Source organism: Phyllobates terribilis, unplaced genomic scaffold, assembly GCF_046119375.1.
Source record: "Phyllobates terribilis strain yellow unplaced genomic scaffold, ASM4611937v1 Scaffold_2__4_contigs__length_985480577, whole genome shotgun sequence".
In the NCBI taxonomy this organism is placed as follows: Eukaryota; Metazoa; Chordata; class Amphibia; order Anura; family Dendrobatidae; genus Phyllobates; species Phyllobates terribilis.
Genome location: NW_027362762.1, coordinates 627989300 through 628006957, shown reverse-complemented (window position 1 = coordinate 628006957; position 17658 = coordinate 627989300). Strand labels below are relative to the sequence as shown.

The following is a 17658-nucleotide window of genomic DNA, read 5'->3' as shown; positions in this document are numbered from 1 at the left end:
GGTATCTCAGCATGCTCTGGTAATTCTCTAACTGGACATCATCAAACAGGAAAGATAGGAACATTTTAATTAAAGCATATTGGGAAAGCTAAGATTATTACAATAAATAGTAATTTAGGATAAAAATCAGTAACTGTCAGACCACCCGTTAATTAAGAATGTATGTTTTAGCATAAGAAATCTCAATTAGGTGAAAAACAACCTGACTTTTTGGAATTGCTACGGGTTCACTCTCAAGGACATGAAGATCCACAAGATCCTGACAATATAATTAAACCAGACCAGAGTCTAATGTGACAGTGGAAATTCAGAGTAGACTCTTCATTTTAGGAAAATGATTAGAGACCATCCTAATTCTGGCCTGAGATTAACCTGTATTAATATAAAACTAAAGGTACAGTGCACTTTTTTTTGTACACAGTATGTGTGGGAGAGGGGATCTTAAAGTGCAACTGTCAGCAGGATTGTGCTCAGTAAACTACGCTATCTAGTGGGCGACATTACACTGATTAAAATGATACCTTGGTTGATGAAATCCATCCCGTGGTTTTGTGTAATCTTTACTTTCAGTTTGGAGATAATGATATGCTCGTGCTTCGAGGTGGGACTGTGGGGGGGCACTCTATCTAGTGCTCTGCTTACATATTCATCTGTATGCTCTTATTACAGGTCACTGTGCCTTCACTGACCTGACTCCTATTTTACATTATGCACCTAGTAGTGCTTGGCTAGGTAAACTAGAAGGCAGGTCAGTGAAGGCACAGAGCTGTCATAAGAGCATACAGATGAATAAGTAAGCAGAGCACCAGACAGAGCACCCCCCACAGGCCGCCCCGAAGCAAGAGCATATCATTATCTCCAAACTGAAAGTAAAGATTACCCAAGAAGCACAGCACAGATTTCATCAACCAAAGTATCATTTTAATCAGTGTAATGTCACCCACCTGTCAGTGTATGTAATTTACTGAGCACAATCCTGCTCACAGGTGCGCTTTAAGCCCATATTTTACAAATATGTATATCCCCACACACCACTAAACAGCACAACTGTTTATGGAAGTATATTGCCTTTCATGGTAAATTACATGTGCAGTACTTTGTATACGATTCTTCTTTAATTCTGCTTCATGATCATTTCTATGAATAAACCATGAAACAGGTGAAATAAAGTTGTGTTGTTTTATTCATTATATCAGTGGTATTTAATGTAACCCAAGATCTTTGTGCTCCGGTCCCTGAATGTGGTAGATATGGAGAATATCTTCAGTGAACAGACAAAAGACACAAATGAAGAAAATGAGGAGACAAGCTTCACAATGAGAGCGTCTTCTTGTCTTCGTTATTACCTGGCTTAGCTTCACATCAGATGTGAACATTCTGACTCTGTCCTTATTTTGTTGCTTTGTCTTTGTATATTTTTTTCCACCAGGCTTCTGTAAATCCCTCTGTTATCAATCAAAATTCAGCTCCTGGGGCTGGTATTTGCACATTTTGAGTATTCAAAGCAGAAATTAGTGCATCAAAAATGCGTCTCTTAGGCCTCATTCACAAGTCAGTTTTCACACGTACTGGAGACACTTACACAGGTAGACCCATTTAAATTAATAAGTCTATAATGCAGGTAAACAGAATGCTACATCGGAGACACAGGCGGAACAACAGTATATTTCTTTTATTTAACAACTAATATTAATTGTAAAACACATATTATATGGTAACAATTTCTTTACAACGTTTGACAGTAAAATAAGCAGTAAATCACATAACAGAATAACTTATCAGAATACACTAGAATTCAGGGGCTGGTAGTTTAAAATGATCTACTGGAGGGAAGGGGAACACTATTAAATATACTGGGCGGGGGCTGTCTTTTAACGCTTTGACAATACTCTGTTCCTATCACAACTTGCTGCCCGTTTCCCCGGTCACTCTCTATCCACTTTCGCGATGCCACTCTGGTGTCTGCTGGACCCCATCTGACTATAGTCTACTACAGTCTTTTCCTCTATCCGTGCCCAGTACCATATGTCTATGTCAGAGGTAACGGCTCGTCTCGCGCATCCTTCCGGGTCGCTGACCCGACTGTGAATCTCTGATCTGACACCTTTAGAGTTTCTGTGACGTCCTGTCACTGGCGCACACGTCTGAGAACCGTGCCACTGCAACCTGTTCCCGTTCTGTCGACTGACGTCACCCGGGTGAGGAACATTGACAGGCGTTGCTCGGGTGTTCGGGGCTTGACCATCGATGTCTGGGCAGATATGCGGACCTTTCTTCCCGACAGGAGCTCCGGACACTGCTGTTGCTCCTCCCATCTCCCTCTTCGGCGTCAGAATCACCTCAGAACTTGCACGCGTGCTGTTTTTCTCCTCAGCCTGACAACGCTGTCCTCAGAGTCCTGATCACACTCCTTCCCTCTGCCACGCCTCCTTTCTGTTCTGGTTCCACAGTGTCTTGTCTTCTTTCATGTCTATGCACATGTCAGTGTGTTTCACGGACTGTGTGTCCATGGGCAAAACATGCTGACATGTCCGTTTTTTTTGCCTGCAGCACAGGCCGCAAAATGTCTCACACACATGCACACTGATGACACACAGATACCATCCGTGTGTCATCATTGTGAGACGTACCAGCACCTGGGAATCAGTGTACAGTTTGCATTGTTCCCAAGCTCCGGGTGTTGCAGGCAAGTCTCATCATTGTCCCCTGTGTGTGCTGCGATCAGTGCGAACAAGGGACAATGTCGAGAGCAGTATTCTGTTCCTGCTGTCTCCAAATGTAAAAATAAGAATAAAATAAAAAAATTATTATGACCGAAGATGCAATATGTTTCCCACACCATAATCCATCTGAACTACTAGTAGATATACTACTCTCAACATTATCCATTGCTCGCGCTGATCGCAGCGCAAGCAGGGGACAATAGTGAGACTTGCCTGCAGCACCCAGCACTTGGGAACAGCGCAAACTGTACCGCTGATTCCCTGGCACCAGTACGTGACACACTGTGTGACATATAGTTGCCACACATATGCCATATAGGAACACAAGGACACACGGACACGAATATCTCCGGTACTGGTTTTCCCAGTACCGGAAATATCAGAACTTGCGTGTGAAAGAGGCCTAACACTGGGTAAAATACATGCTTTTTAACGCGTCTTTCCCCATTCATTTGAAAAGGTTAAAAACGCTTGACAAACACTGAAAGGGTATGTGCACACAGGATTTACAGAAGATTTTTCACTGGAGTGTTGGCAGGAAAAACAATGCAGGAAATATATGTTTTGTATTTTTTGGGCCATTTGAATGGGTAAAAAACTGCAAAAAAGCTGAAAGAATTGAGATGCTGCTGATTTGTAAAAACAACTTGAATGTTCAATTAGGCAAGCAAAAATATGCAGCGTGTGCATGAGGTCTCAGAAATCTCGTCTGTTTTGCTAGTACTGCAAAATGCTGCTTTTTTTTGTTTAGTGCAACAAAAAAACTTTTAAATAGCAACGCATGAACCAGCCAAAGTAATTGACATGTTCAGGTTTCAAACTGCTTCTAATCTGCAAGAAAATAATAAGCAGCATGTGCATAAGATTTTAGAAATCTATGTTGCAGAAATTTAGTCTAAAAGAGGCATATGAAATAATAGCTGTTAGATTGTAAGTTCCTGGGAGCACGATTGCTGCAGGAATAGGTAACACAGTGGGTATACTAGCAGTCCTGTACATAACAGCTAGCATGGTATGATATCACTAAGAGGTATGCCAAATGACAAATTCATCTCCGCTATGGTTGTAAGAAATGTGTCTTCTTCATAACTTCCGCTTTTCTTTCCTCATCTTTTCTTATTGTGAATTTATTCTTCATTTTCATATATTCTCCTACTTAATTCCTTTCACTACTTCCCATCTTCTTAATTCTTCTTCACCTTTACCTTCGTTATTTTTTCTTTAATTTATTGTTTCTTACTGTTTTCATAATATTTCCTGCTTTAATCACCAATTCTTTTTCCCCTGGACATTCCCATTCTTTCACTTCACTTCCCTTTTCTTTTCTCTTCTTCTTTGTATCTATCTTCTACAAAATATTTTTAAAATATTTTTATTTTCCATTCTTCTTTCTCTGCCTTATATTTCAATCCTTCCCTTTTTTCCTTCTCATCTTGTTTTCATCCTTTCTTGCCTCATATTCTCTGTTTAGGAACTGCAAATCCTTCCTCTCTCCCTTTTCTATCCCCAACTTCCTTTTCCGCTCTTATTCTCTCTACTATTTGTCTTTTTTATTTCTCATACCTTTTCCCCTTCATCTTCCTTTTCTTTTCTTCCTTTCCCTTTTCCATTTCCTCTTAATTTCCCCATTTTCTCCTTGCCCTTCCTCTTCTCATTCATCTCCTTCTACTCTTTCCTCTCTCTTTCTCTGCTTCTCTTCTATTCTTATTCTTCTTCTCCTTCTACTATATTATACAGGACAAGTGACATTGGATTTCTGACCTTTAAAGAACACTTACCGGTCTCACAGATTGTAGTCACTGATACAAACAGATCAGGGTCTGAAGCTGCCTGGAAAGTGGGAGCTCTGCGCTGTTATGGTGACAGTGAGTATATATATAGTGGCAAAACTTGAGTCTGGCGGGACCTGGTGCAAAATTTTGACCTGGGCCCTTACCTGCATGTTTGTCAAATGAATGGGCCTTCATAGTGTTCTATATTCTATAAAGATATACGTGTTTGCCCTCTATATAATTTTGTCCACAATCCTGCGCCTCTTCCTATAATAGTGTTCTCCATACTGGCACCTTTCTGCAATAATATCCCCCATCCTGGGCTCCTTCATAAGATATAATGTCGTCCATCCTGGTCCCTTTCCAGGTATAATGTTCCCATCCTGGGCCCTTTTCTGTAATAATGTGCTCCATCCTGGGCCCCATCCTGTAATAATTTCCATCTCCTGTCCCCTTCATGTAATAATGTCCCCCATCCTGGGCCCCTTCTTTTAATAATGTCCCCCATCTTGGCCCCTTTCTGTAATAATATCCCCCAGCCTGGGCCCTTTCATAGGATATAGTGTCTTCCATCCTGGTCCCCTTCCAGGTAAAATGTTCTCTTTCCTTCCTAATATAATGTCAACCTTCTTGGCACTTTCTGTAATAATGTGCCCCATCCTGTAATAATGTCCCCCATCCCGACTCTTTCCTGTAATAATATCCCCCATCCTGGGCCCCTTTCTCTAATAATATACTCCGTCTTGAGCCCCTTCCACTAATAATGTCCTCCACCCTGGGCCCCTTTCTGGTATAATGCTCACCATCCCAGCCATTCTGTAATAATGTCCACATCCTGGACCCCTTCTTGGTAGAGTGTCCCCCATCAATGGCCCCTTCTTGTAATATTGTCTCCCATCATGGTCCCCTTCCTGGTATAATATCCCCCATTTTGGGCCTTTCCTATAATAATGTCCTCCCTTCTGCTTCTCTTTTCCAATGCATTTAAAAAAAATAAACAATTTTTCTTACCTTCTCCTGCTCCCAGAATGCAAAGTGTCCTCTTTCATAGCCAGGGCAGATCCGGAAGCAGATGTTGGCATGCCAGACATGATCGGTGCATAAAGTCACGACCAATGCACTGCCCATGAAAGGCACGTTGACGTTAACTGCCAGCCTCTGATTGACGGGTGACGTGTATTGCAGTGCAGGGTACAGGTGAATCTCTGCACTGCAATACATTTCAGCTGAATGTGCATCGTTGGTCACACATATAGCTAAAATAGGTGTTGGAAGGCCCCCCTTCTGTACAAGGTTTGGTCGCGGTCGAAAGGTGCGGAATTGTTAAGCCCCTGGTTATATATGAAATCTCCATGTAGTCTCCATATATTTTCCTGTATATACACTTATATTACAGTATTGTGAAAATTCACTTATTTCTTGCTTCCCAGGAAGTTTTTGGAATTCGGCCTCTTTCACTTCTGGAACATCTTATCTATATTTTCCCACGTTCCATTTGGATTTCAGCACTGACATCTCATTTTACTTCAAGACCACAAGCTCATCTGGAATCTTCTTGGAAAATCTTGGCATCAAGGATTTCATAAGAATCACGTTAGTCTGTAAGTCTTTGAAAGTTATGTTTGTATGGGCTAAGGACATCTAGCAAGCACAGGAGTATAGAAAATGTCCCTGCACCAACTAACAGTCAAAGTTGTGCTCTTTATTTTATATATTTTAATGTAATACAGTGAGAGCAGCAACAATTTGGACAGAAAGTGGCTTTTCAAGCCACAGGAAACAATATCCACACATATGATATATATATATATATATATATATATATATGTATATATATATATATAGATATAAATGAGGTAGATTGGTTCACTCAGCTGCACATGGAGATAGACACAGGAACACTGTCTCTTTAAATGTTCCGATGGTTTATTAAGAGTACTGCATAAACCGCGTCAATTTTAGCAAAATAAACACGGCTTATGGCCTTCCCGGCCTATCAGGAAAAACAAACCAAAACGTATGGCACAGTCCTTGTTGCTACAGGTAACCACCCTCTTCAGGAACAAACAACCCAAGGTTTAGCTATTCTTCACATGAAAATAAACCTCCAGAGCTTGAGCCCCCAGACCCACGACCCATCAAATGCTCTAAAAGGCTCGGAATTTATCCTCTGAACTCTTCCTTCTCTACAGATGTTTAATCACCCTAGCAATAAACATGGCTGACTAACTCCTCTCATCACTTTTTGTGGTGGAGCTAACAATCTCAGTGCTACATATGTGCTCTCCAGTACTTTGCCAGTGACTTTGTCGCTATATACAGTATATATATATATATATATATATATATATGTGATGAAAGCCGGCCGGTGGGTGCAGCTCTCTGGCGCCCCCTTAACTCTCAGGTCAGTCAAGGTACTGCACCTAGAGAAAGTAGTGCCAGGTAGCTGCAACCAGCGCAGGGAACACGGTAGAGTGTTATCCCTTCAACGTCACTAAACCGTAACGTCACTACACAGCACAACTCGCTAGTGCCCTCTTAGCCTCAGGTCAGTCAAGGAACTGCACCTAGGATAAGCGGTCGCCAGAGAGACTGTCCTGTAACCTACTGGGTATCGGGGCCCTCTGTAGTGAGGGCGGTATATATATCTTCCTTGGCCGCGCCAGGAATATATATATCTGAACCTCCGACCATCACTACCAGCCTTCCCCAATCCCCAGTTGGTATGCTGCCACCAGTCCCCATTTTAGATATATGCCCAGTCCGTGAATGGGCCTATATCGGGTCAGGAACCAACCCTGGGTAGCGTTTTTGGCTTGAGCCGAGCTCACACGGACGTGCGTTCGTTATGCAGAATAAAAGGCAGGCCCACAATTACTTGAGGTAATTGATTATAATAATACACTAGATACACGATATACAACTAAATATACACAGGTATAAGGTCAGGCTAAACTATACAACAATGGAATACAACACACAGAATCACCACAGCATATCAGTTACCGGTTTCTTGATTTTCTTGTGACGCAGGGAGAGGATTCTGCGGTCGCAGGCACGGTTCTTTGTTACAGGCTGAGACCTACCACCGCATGGTCAAACTGCTCCTCCCCTTGGTGGCCTCAGCTGGTGCTCAGATGTTCAGCACCCCACTCTTGGGTCAAGACTGCCTGATCTCTTGTCTGTCCTGCTATCTTACCTGCCCCGTCCCGCCCACTGCTGGTGAGGTCAGCTGGCTCAGTCTCCACCCTCAGGTCTAACTTCGATCAGAAGCCCAAATTCTAAGGAACCCAATAACTTCTTCTGGGATGGTCTCAGGATACCCCCAGGGGTTCCCATGGATTCGGGCCGCTGTAACCGACCTTTTGATATCAATTATGATACCATACGGTCCTCAGGAATGGCTCAGCGCTATATCTTGGCTTCCAGAGCACGTACCAACGTCTACCGCGGAGGCTTGTGTGCGCAATGGCTCCGGGACGCCGTGATATTTTTTTATTGGCCCATCCCACGCAACATGCGTGTACTATTCATGTTTCTATATCTTATGCCTCCATGCTTGTGACAGACAAAGAAACTAGTCCTATGGGACAAATGGTCAGTTACAGATAGACGAAGCACCCCCCCCTGCTGGCTGTGTTTCCTCTCGAAGTCTTTGAAGCTCCTAGCATTCAAGTGTTAAGTAGGCCCTGGGGCTTCTTATCTCACAGGAGCCTGGATGGGGGAAACTATCTAGTTGACGTTTTAACAGAAGGTCCCAAGGGTGGGGGCTGCTGAAGTGTGGCCATCCCTGGATATGATTTATCATTACCAAGATGGCGGCTACGGGTTCATCACACCTCCCCCTATACGAGGGCGCGAGGGGGTAGCACATTCCTGTGTTCCTCCGTGCGTCCTTCTGCACCCTCCCCTTGCCGGGATAACCCGTCAGCGTTACCGTGGTCACGGCCTCTTCAGTGGCGAATGGAGAAGTGGTACTGCTGGAGAGCGAGGCTCCAGCGTAGCAACCTGCCATTCGACCCAGAGACCGTGTGTAACCAGCTGAGGGGGTTGTGGTCCGTCTCCACGGTGAAATAGCTCCCGTACAAGTAGGGCTGCAGACGCTGCAGGGCCCATACAATTGCCAGGCATTCTTTTTCCACCGTGGAGTAAGCCACCTCCCGGGGCAGTAGCTTCCTGCTCAGGTACAAGACAGGATGTTCCTGGCCTGTCGTGTTGACCTGACTTAGCACAGCACCGAGGCCAAAGTCACTGGCGTCGGTCTGTACCACAAACGGCCGGTCGAAGTCGGCAGCTTGCAGTACAGGGGAGCTACTTAGGGCGGCCTTGAGTGCCCCGAAAGCTGTCTCGCAGGCGACTGTCCAGTCGACTGCGACGGGCAGCTTCTTCTTGGTGAGGTCCGTCAGGGGCTTGGCCAGGGTGCTATAGTGTGGGACGAACCTCCTATAGTACCCGGCGGTCCCCAAGAAGGACATCACCTGCTTTTTGGTCCTTTGAGTGGGCCAGGATGCGATGGCATCCACTTTCCCAGGTTCTGGCTTCAGAATCCCCCCGCCTACCCGGTGACCCAGGTAGAGGACCTCACTCATTGCCCAGCTGGCACTTTTCCGGCTTGATGGTCAAGCCTACCCGGTGGATCCGACCGAGCACCTGCCGCAGGTGCTCTAGGTGATCCTGCCAAGTGGGACTGAAGACTGCAATATCGTCCAAGTACGCAGCCGCGTACCCTTCAAGTCCCTCAAGCAGCGTATTGACCATCCGCTGAAAAGTGGCAGGGGCATTCTTCATGCCGAATGGCATCACTGTGGACTCGTACAGTCCAAAAGGGGTGATAAAGGCAGAGCGTTCCCTTGCCGCGGGGGTCAGAGGAATCTGCCAGTACCCCCGGCTCAGATCCATGATGGTCAGGTACTTAGCCCCGGCCATCCGATCGAGCAGGTCATCGATGCGTGGTATGGGGAACGCATCGGTGGCTGTTACAGCGTTGAGCCCCCGGTAGTCCACGCAGAACCGTGTAGTTCGGTCCCTTTTTGGAACGAGGACTACAGGTGAGGCCCACGCGCTGCTGGATGCCTGGATCACCCCCAGCTTCAGCATCTCGTCTATCTCTTGGCGCATGTTTCCCTGCACCTCGAAAGAGACCCGATATGCTGAACGCCGGATCGGCGGGTGATCGCCAGTGTCCACGTCGTGGACAGCCATCTCAGTCCTTCCGGGCAGGCTGCTGAACAGCCCCCGGAAGGGGTGCAGGGTGGTCCCCAGCTGCGACCGTTGGTCCTCCGTGAGCTGGTGGCCAACCCCCACATCCTCGATGGACCCACCCGCCTTGGCTTGGGTGAGCAGATCCAGGAGGGTTTCTACCTCTCCTTCCTCGGGAAGGTTGCACACTGTGTGGGCAGTCGCTTCCCGCTCATGATGAGCCTTCATCATGTTCACGTGGAAGGCCTTCCTCCTTCCACGGGCGTGATCCAGGGTGACCAGATAGGTGACGGCGTTGAGTTTCTGGTGCACGAAGTAGGGACCTTCCCAGGCTGCCTGAAGCTTGTTCTGTGGTACGGGGACCAGTACCCACACCTTTTGACCCACCTGGTAGGTCCTCTCACAAGCATTCTGGTCGTACCACCGCTTCTGGTCGGCCTGGGCCTGGGCCATATTGTCCTGCACCAGCTTTGCCAAGGCCATCATCCTGTCCCGGTGGCGCACGACATACTCGATGACCGACACCTCGGGGGTGGCCAAATCCCCTTCCCATGCTTCCTTCACCAGAGCCAGGGGGCCCCGTACCCATCGCCCGTACAGGAGCTCAAAGGGGGAGAACCCCGTTGAGGCCTGCGGAACCTCCCGGTAAGCAAATAGGAGGTGTGGGAGGTAACGCTCCCTGTCTCTCCCGTGGGAGTCGACCAACATCTTAAGCATCTGCTTTAAGGTGCCATTGAACCGCTCACACAGGCCATTAGTCTGTGGGTGATACGGGCTGGCCACCAGATGTTGCACCTGCATTTGCTTACAGAGGGACTCCATCAGCCGCGACATGAACTGGGTCCCTCAGTCGGTGAGCATTTCCTGGGGGAAACCCACTCTGGAGAAGATCTCCAGTAAGGCGGTAGCCACCTTGTCGGCCCGAATGGACGACAAAGCTACCGCTTCCGGGTACCGGGTGGCATAGTCCACTACCGTGAGTATGAAGCATTTCCCGGAGTGGCTGGGAGTGGACAGAGGTCCAATAAGATCCACAGCGACCCTCGAGAAAGGCTCTTCGATAATTGGCAGAGTTACCAGTGGGGCTTTGGGGCGCGGCCCCGCCTTCCCCACCCTCTGACAGGTGTCACACGAACGGCAGTAGGCACCCACCGCGGCTCCCATCCCAGGCCAGTAGAAATGCTGAGCTATCCTGGCCTTGGTTTTAGCGATCCCTAGGTGTCCGGCCATCGGAATCTCGTGTGCGATCCGCAACAATTCCGCCCTGAACGGATAGGGTACCACTAACTGTCGGTCCCTGGGCCACGCCTCCGGTGAACCCTGCTGGACCATTACCCGGTACAGCCGTCCCTGGTCCCAGACCACACGCTTGCAGTCTGACTCCATGGGAGGCTGTGCCGCCTGTTCCTTGAGAGCTTTCAGGCTGTCGTCTGCTTCCAACGCAGCCTGAAATTCCTGACTTGATGTTGCCAGAATCGACGACACTGCCACATCCTCCGTCAGCCCCTCCGGGCATGTCACCTGGCCGCTGTCTGACCCGGCAGACACTTGGTCAGAAGTGGGGAAGCCGTCGGACCTCTGCAAGGCTCCTGGGGCTCCGGCGCTCCCACTCCTGGTGACAGCGGCTATGACCGCTGTGACCATGGGTAGTGCCCGCTTCCCCTCTGTTTCTGACCAAGCCGCCCGATCAGGCAGGCTTCCTAGGCCTTTGGACATCTCGGATGTGGGGAACTCCTGCCCTGGGGTCTTACCTGGCGGCTCCTCTCTTGGGACACCCCCACCCCCCATGGCCTGTTCCTCCCCCTGCAGTGGGCCTATACTCAGCAGCCTGGATACCCCTGGGAGCCCTACACTGCCGGTAGCTGCCCCCCTCTCCATCCCTGAGCTTCCCTCTACAGAATCCTGCCCGCCCCCTCCCTCACCGGAGGACAAGAGGTCACGGCACGCCGGCTGAGCACCTCTGCGGGCATCCCCACACTCCCCACCTGCTTTCACTAACCCTGTTTGTGTTGTGTGTGTGCAGGTGTTACCCTCAGGTTTCACTCCCTCCTCCTCAGCAGGACGCACACTACATACAACATGGTTGGCATTAGCAGCAGACAAATCAATACACTCTTGGGGGGCCGAACTTGGGGGTTCAGAGGGTACATACTGCGATACTAGACGCCCCAAGTCGGTCCCTAATAAAACATTTGCGGGAATATTTGGCGTTACTCCCACCTCCCACATCCCCCTCCCGGCACCCCAGTCCAAATACACCATGGCAACGGGAAGTGCCGGCTCCACGCCTCCAACCCCGGAGACGGAAAGAGTTTTTCCTGGTACCAAGTCCTGGGGGGACACCACCTCAGGCCGTACCAGTGTTCGTTCAGCGCCAGTGTCCCGCAGTCTCATGACCGCAGAACGGCCTATGGTGACGGGTTGGATGTTGTCCAGGGACCTACCACCACCCCCTCCCACACACAAAACATTGGGCGCTCTCTGGGACTGGGATGGGGTCTTTTGGCGCTGGGGACACTCAGCCCTAAAGTGTCCTGGTTTGTTGCATAGATGACAACGTCTTACGTCTGGTCCTTGCCTGGAGAGGGCAACAGGGGGATACACCCCTTGTGTTCTAGGGGCCGGGGAAACAGGGGCATGATTGGGCTTACCCCCTCTCCAGGTGCTGCTGGCAGACTTCTTCAGCTCAGGCGCCCTGTTATTGGCATACTCGTCTGCCAGGGCGGCTGTAGCAGAAGCCCCTGTTGGTTTTCGGTCACGGAGGGACTGTCGGAGGTCCTCTGGGCAGTTCCACAAGAACTGCTCCGTGACGAACAGTTCCTGGACCTCCTGGCGGGTAGTAAGCGCTAGACCCGAGGTCCAGTGCTCTGCGGCTCTCAACAGCGCCCGCATATGATCGGTCCACGTGTCCTTGGGGCCACGCAGCAGGCTCCGGAACTTCTGGCGGTACGACTCGGGAGTGAGGTTGTACTGCCGGATCAGGGCCCGCTTGATGCAGTCGTAGTTCTGTACCTCCCCGGCAGGTAAGTCCCCCAAGGCATCCAGGGACTTACCCCTCAAACGGGGGGTCAGGTATCTGGCCCACTGATCCCGGGCCAGATGGTGCTGAAGACAGGTCCGTTCAAATGCCACCAGAAAGGAGTCCAGGTCCCCATCCTTCTCCAGTAGAGGGAAGTCCTCATCTCGGACTTTGGACGACTTGGTCTCCTGATGGGTTGGTTGCTCTAGCGGAAGCCCCCGCTGGGCCAGGTCCAGTCGGTGCTGGCGCTCCGCAGCTCGCTCTGCACGCTCCGCAGCCTCCCGGCGCTCTGCAGCTTCACGCTCCGTAGCCCGCTCCGCAGCCCGCTCTGCACGCTCCTCCTCCGCTGCCTTCTCTGATGCTGCCAGGAGGGTTTTGTAGACGGCATCGCCATGAGAATGGAGACTTGCCATAGCCGCTTGTAAAAGGGCTTGTGATCTGGACAGGCTGGGCTGGGTAGGTGGTGGGCAGCCCACTGCGGGACCGTATACTGGGGACTGGCTCCCTGAGGTGCCCGGGCTGGACTCCTCCTCGCCATGAGTAACAATGTCCTCCCCTCCTGCCACACGGACCGTAGCATTAGCCTCCTGCAGGGTCTTGCTCCTGGTGCCGTCTGCCATCTTGGTAACCGACACCGCTGCAACCCTGAGTTTGCACACACCTTGTTATACTTTTAGCCTGACCGTCTAACGTTGGGCTGACCTTAAGACTCCAGCAGTGGAAGTTACCACTGGCAGTCTTTAGTGCGTGGGAGTAGGGGTCCCACAACACTATTATTCTGCAATCCCACCGCTCTGCCACCAATGTGATGAAAGACGGCCAGTGGTTGCAGCTCTCTGGCGCCCCCTTACCTCTCAGGTCAGTCAAGGTACTGCACCTAGAGAAAGTAGTGCCAGGTAGCTGCAACCAGCGCAGGGAACACGGTAGAGTGTTATCCCTTCAACGTCACTAAACCGTAACGTCACTACACAGCACAACTCGCTAGCGCCCTCTTAGCTTCAGGTCAGTCAAGGAACTGCACCTAGGATAAGCGGTCGCCAGAGAGACTGTCCTGTAACCTACTGGGTATCGGGGCCCTCTGTAGTGAGGGCGGTATATATATCTTCCTTGGCCGCGCCAGGAATATATATATCTGAACCTCCGACCGTCACTACCAGCCTTCCCCAATCCCCAGTTGGTATGCTGCCACCAGTCCCTATTTTAGATATATGCCCAGTCCGTGAATGGGCCTATATCGGGTCAGGAACCAACCCTGGGTAGCGTTTTTGGCTTGAGCCGAGCTCACACGGACGTGCGTTCGTTATGCAGAATAAAAGGCAGGCCCACAATTACTTGAGGTAATTGATTATAATAATACACTAGATACACGATATACAACTAAATATACACAGGTATAAGGTCAGGCTAAACTATACAACAATGGAATACAACACACAGAATCACCACAGCATATCAGTTACCGGTTTCTTGATTTTCTTGTGACGCAGGGAGAGGATTCTGCGGTCGCAGGCACGGTTCTTTGTTACAGGCTGAGGCCTACCACCGCATGGTCAAACTGCTCCTCCCCTTGGTGGCCTCAGCTGGTGCTCAGATGTTCAGCACCCCACTCTTGGGTCAAGACTGCCTGATCTCTTGTCTGTCCTGCTATCTTACCTGCCCCGTCCCGCCCACTGCTGGTGAGGTCAGCTGGCTCAGTCTCCACCCTCAGGTCTAACTTCGATCAGAAGCCCAAATTCTAAGGAACCCAATAATTTCTTCTGGGATGGTCTCAGGATACCCCCAGGGGTTCCCATGGATTCGGGCCGCCGTAACCGACCTTTTGATATCAATTATGATACCATACGGTCCTCAGGAATGGCTCAGCGCTATATCTTGGCTTCCAGAGCACGTACCAACGTCTACCGCGGAGGCTTGTGTGCGCAATGGCTCCGGGACGCCGTGATATTTTTTTATTGGCCCATCCCACGCAACATGCGTGTACTATTCATGTTTCTATATCTTATGCCTCCATGCTTGTGACAGACAAAGAAACTAGTCCTATGGGACAAATGGTCAGTTACAGATGGACGAAGCACCCCCCCACTGCTGGCTGTGTTTCCTCTCGAAGTCTTTGAAGCTCCTAGCATTCAAGTGTTAAGTAGGCCCTGGGGCTTCTTATCTCACAGGAGCCTGGATGGGGGAAACTATCTAGTTGACGTTTTAACAGAAGGTCCCAAGGGTGGGGGCTGCTGAAGTGTGGCCATCCCTGGATATGATTTATCATTACCAAGATGGCGGCTACGGGTTCATCACAATATATATATATATATATACTGCTCAAAAAAATAAAGGGAACACTTAAACAACAGAATATAACTCCAAGTGAATCAAACTTCTGTGAAATCAAACTGTCCACTTAGGAAGCAACACTAATTGACAATCAATTTCGCATGCTGTTGTGCAAATGGATAGACAATAGATGGAAATTATTGGCAATTATCAAGACACCCTCAATAAAGGAGTGATTCTGCAGGTGGGGACCACAGACCACATCTCAGTACCAATGCTTTCTGGCTGATGTTTTGGTCACTTTTGAATGTTGGTTGTGCTTTCACACTCGTGGTAGCATGAGACGAACTCTACAACCCACAGAAGTTACTCAGGTAGAGCAGCTCATCCAGGATGGTACATCAATGCAAGCTGTGGCAAGAAGGTTTGCTGTGACTGTCAGCGTAGTGTCCAGAAGCTGGAGGCACTACCAGGAGACATGCCAGTACACCAGGAGACATGGAGGGGGCAGTAGGAGGGCAACAACCCAGCAGCAGACCGCGACCTCTGCCTTTGTGCAAGGAGGAACAGGAGGAGCACTGCCAGAGCCCTGCAAAATGACCTCCAGCAGGCCAAAAATGTGCATGTGTCTGCACAAACGATTAGAAACCGACTCCATGAGGGTGGTATGAGAGCCCAACGTCCACAGATGGAGGTTGTGCTCACAGCCCAACACCGTGCAGGACGCTTGGCATTTGCCACAGAACACCAGGATTGGCAAAGTCGCCACTGGCGCCCTTTGCTCTTCACAGATGAAAGCAGGTTCACACTGAGCACATGTGACAGACGTGACAGAGTCTGGTAGACGCCGTGGAGAGCGATCAGCTGCCTGCAACATCCTTCAGCATGACCGGTTTGGCAGTGGGTCAGTAATGGTGTGGGGTGGCATTTCTTTGGAGGGCCGCACAGCCCTCCATGTGCTTGCCAGAGGTAGCCTGACTGCCATTAGGTACCAAGATGAGATCCTCAGACCCCTTGTGAGTCCATATGCTGGTGCGGTTGGCCTTGGGTTCCTCCTAATGCAGGACATGGGTACCTCCTAATGCAGGGCAATGCCAAACCTCATGTGGCTGGAGTGTGTCAGCAGTTCATGCAAGATGAAGGCATTGAAGCTATGCGCTGGCCCGCCCGTTCCCCAAACCTGAATCCGATTGAGCACATCTGGGACATCATGTCTTGCTCCATCCACCAACGTGACGTTGCACCACAGACAGTCCAGGAGTTGGCGGATGCTTTAGTCCAGGTCTGGGAGGAGATCCCACAGGAGACAATCCGCAACCTCATCAGGAGCATGCCCAGGCATTGTAGGGAGGTCATACAGGCACGTGGAGGCCACACACAATACTGAGCCTCATTTTGACTTGTTTTAAGGACATTACATCAAAGTTGGATCAGCCTGTAGTGTGTTTTTCCACTTTAATTTTGTGTGTTTGGGGGTGACTCCAAATCCAGGCCTCCATTGGTTAATAAAAAAAATTTCCATTGATGATTTTTGTGTGATTTTGTTGTCAGCACATTCAACTTTGTACAGAACAAAGTATTCAAAGAGAATACTTCATTCATTCAGATCTAGGATGTGTTATTTGAGTGTTCCCTTTTTTTTTGAGCAGTGTATATATATATATATATATATATATATATATATATATATATATATACATATACAGTACAGACCAAAAGTTTGGACACACCTTTTCATTTAAAGATTTTTCTGTATTTTCATGACTTTGAAAATTGTGCATTCACACTGAAGGCATCAAAACTATGAATTAACACATGTGGAATTATATACTTAACAAAAAAGTGTGAAACAACTGAAAATATGTCTTATATTCTAGGTTCTTCAAAGTAGCCACCTTTTGCTTTGATGACTGCTTTGCACACTCTTGCCATTCTCTTGATGAGCTTCAAGAGGTAGTCACTGGAAATGGTTTTCACTTCACAGGTGTGCCCTCTCAGGTTTAATAAGTGGGATTTCTTGCATTATAAATGGGGTTGGGACCATCAGTTGTGTTGTGCAGAAGTTAGGTGGATACACAGCTGATAGTCCTACTGAATAGACTGTTAGCTGCTTTTTTATTGCCATAATACAAATTCTAAGTAAAGAAAAACGAGTGGCCATCATTACTTTAAGAAATGAAGGTCAGTTAGTCCGAAAAATTGGGCACACTTTGAATGTGTCCCCAAGTGCACTTGCAAAAACCGTCAAGCGCTACAAAGAAACTGGCTCACATGAGGACCGCCCCAGGAAAGGAAGACCAAGAGTCATCTCTGCTTCTGAGGATAAGTTTATCCGAGTCACCAGTCTCAGAAATCGTAGGTTAACAGCAGCTCAGATTAGAGACCAGGTCAATGCCACACAGAGTTCTAGCAGCAGACATATCTCTTCAACAACTGTTAAGAGGAGACTTTGTGCAGCAGGCCTTCATGGTAAAATAGCTGCTAGGAAACCACTACTAAGGACAGGCAACAATCAGAAGAGACTTGTTTGGGCTAAAGAACACAAGGAATGGACATTAGACCAGTGGAAATCTGTGCGTTGGTCTGATGAGTCCAAATTTGAGATCTTTGGTTCCAACTACCGTGTCTTTGTGCGACGCAGAAAAGGTGAACGGATGGACTCTACATGCCTGGTTTC

General features: G+C 48.8%; 1 protein-coding gene across 3 annotated transcripts in view; it reads left to right on the top strand.

The window, feature by feature from the left end:
* The window catches only part of LOC141221874 (contactin-associated protein-like 5), a 1265469-nt gene that overhangs the window by 1038533 nt on the left and 209278 nt on the right, over positions 1–17658 (top strand). For all 3 annotated transcript variants that reach the window (XR_012289806.1, XM_073666602.1, XM_073666603.1), the window contains 2 exons: positions 4461–4588; positions 5926–6096. Coding sequence is in view for 2 of the 3 variants with exons in the window: in XM_073666602.1 (XP_073522703.1) it covers positions 4461–4588; positions 5926–6096 (299 nt within the window). In the remaining variant the exon portion in view is untranslated. The remainder of the gene's footprint in view (positions 1–4460; positions 4589–5925; positions 6097–17658) is intronic.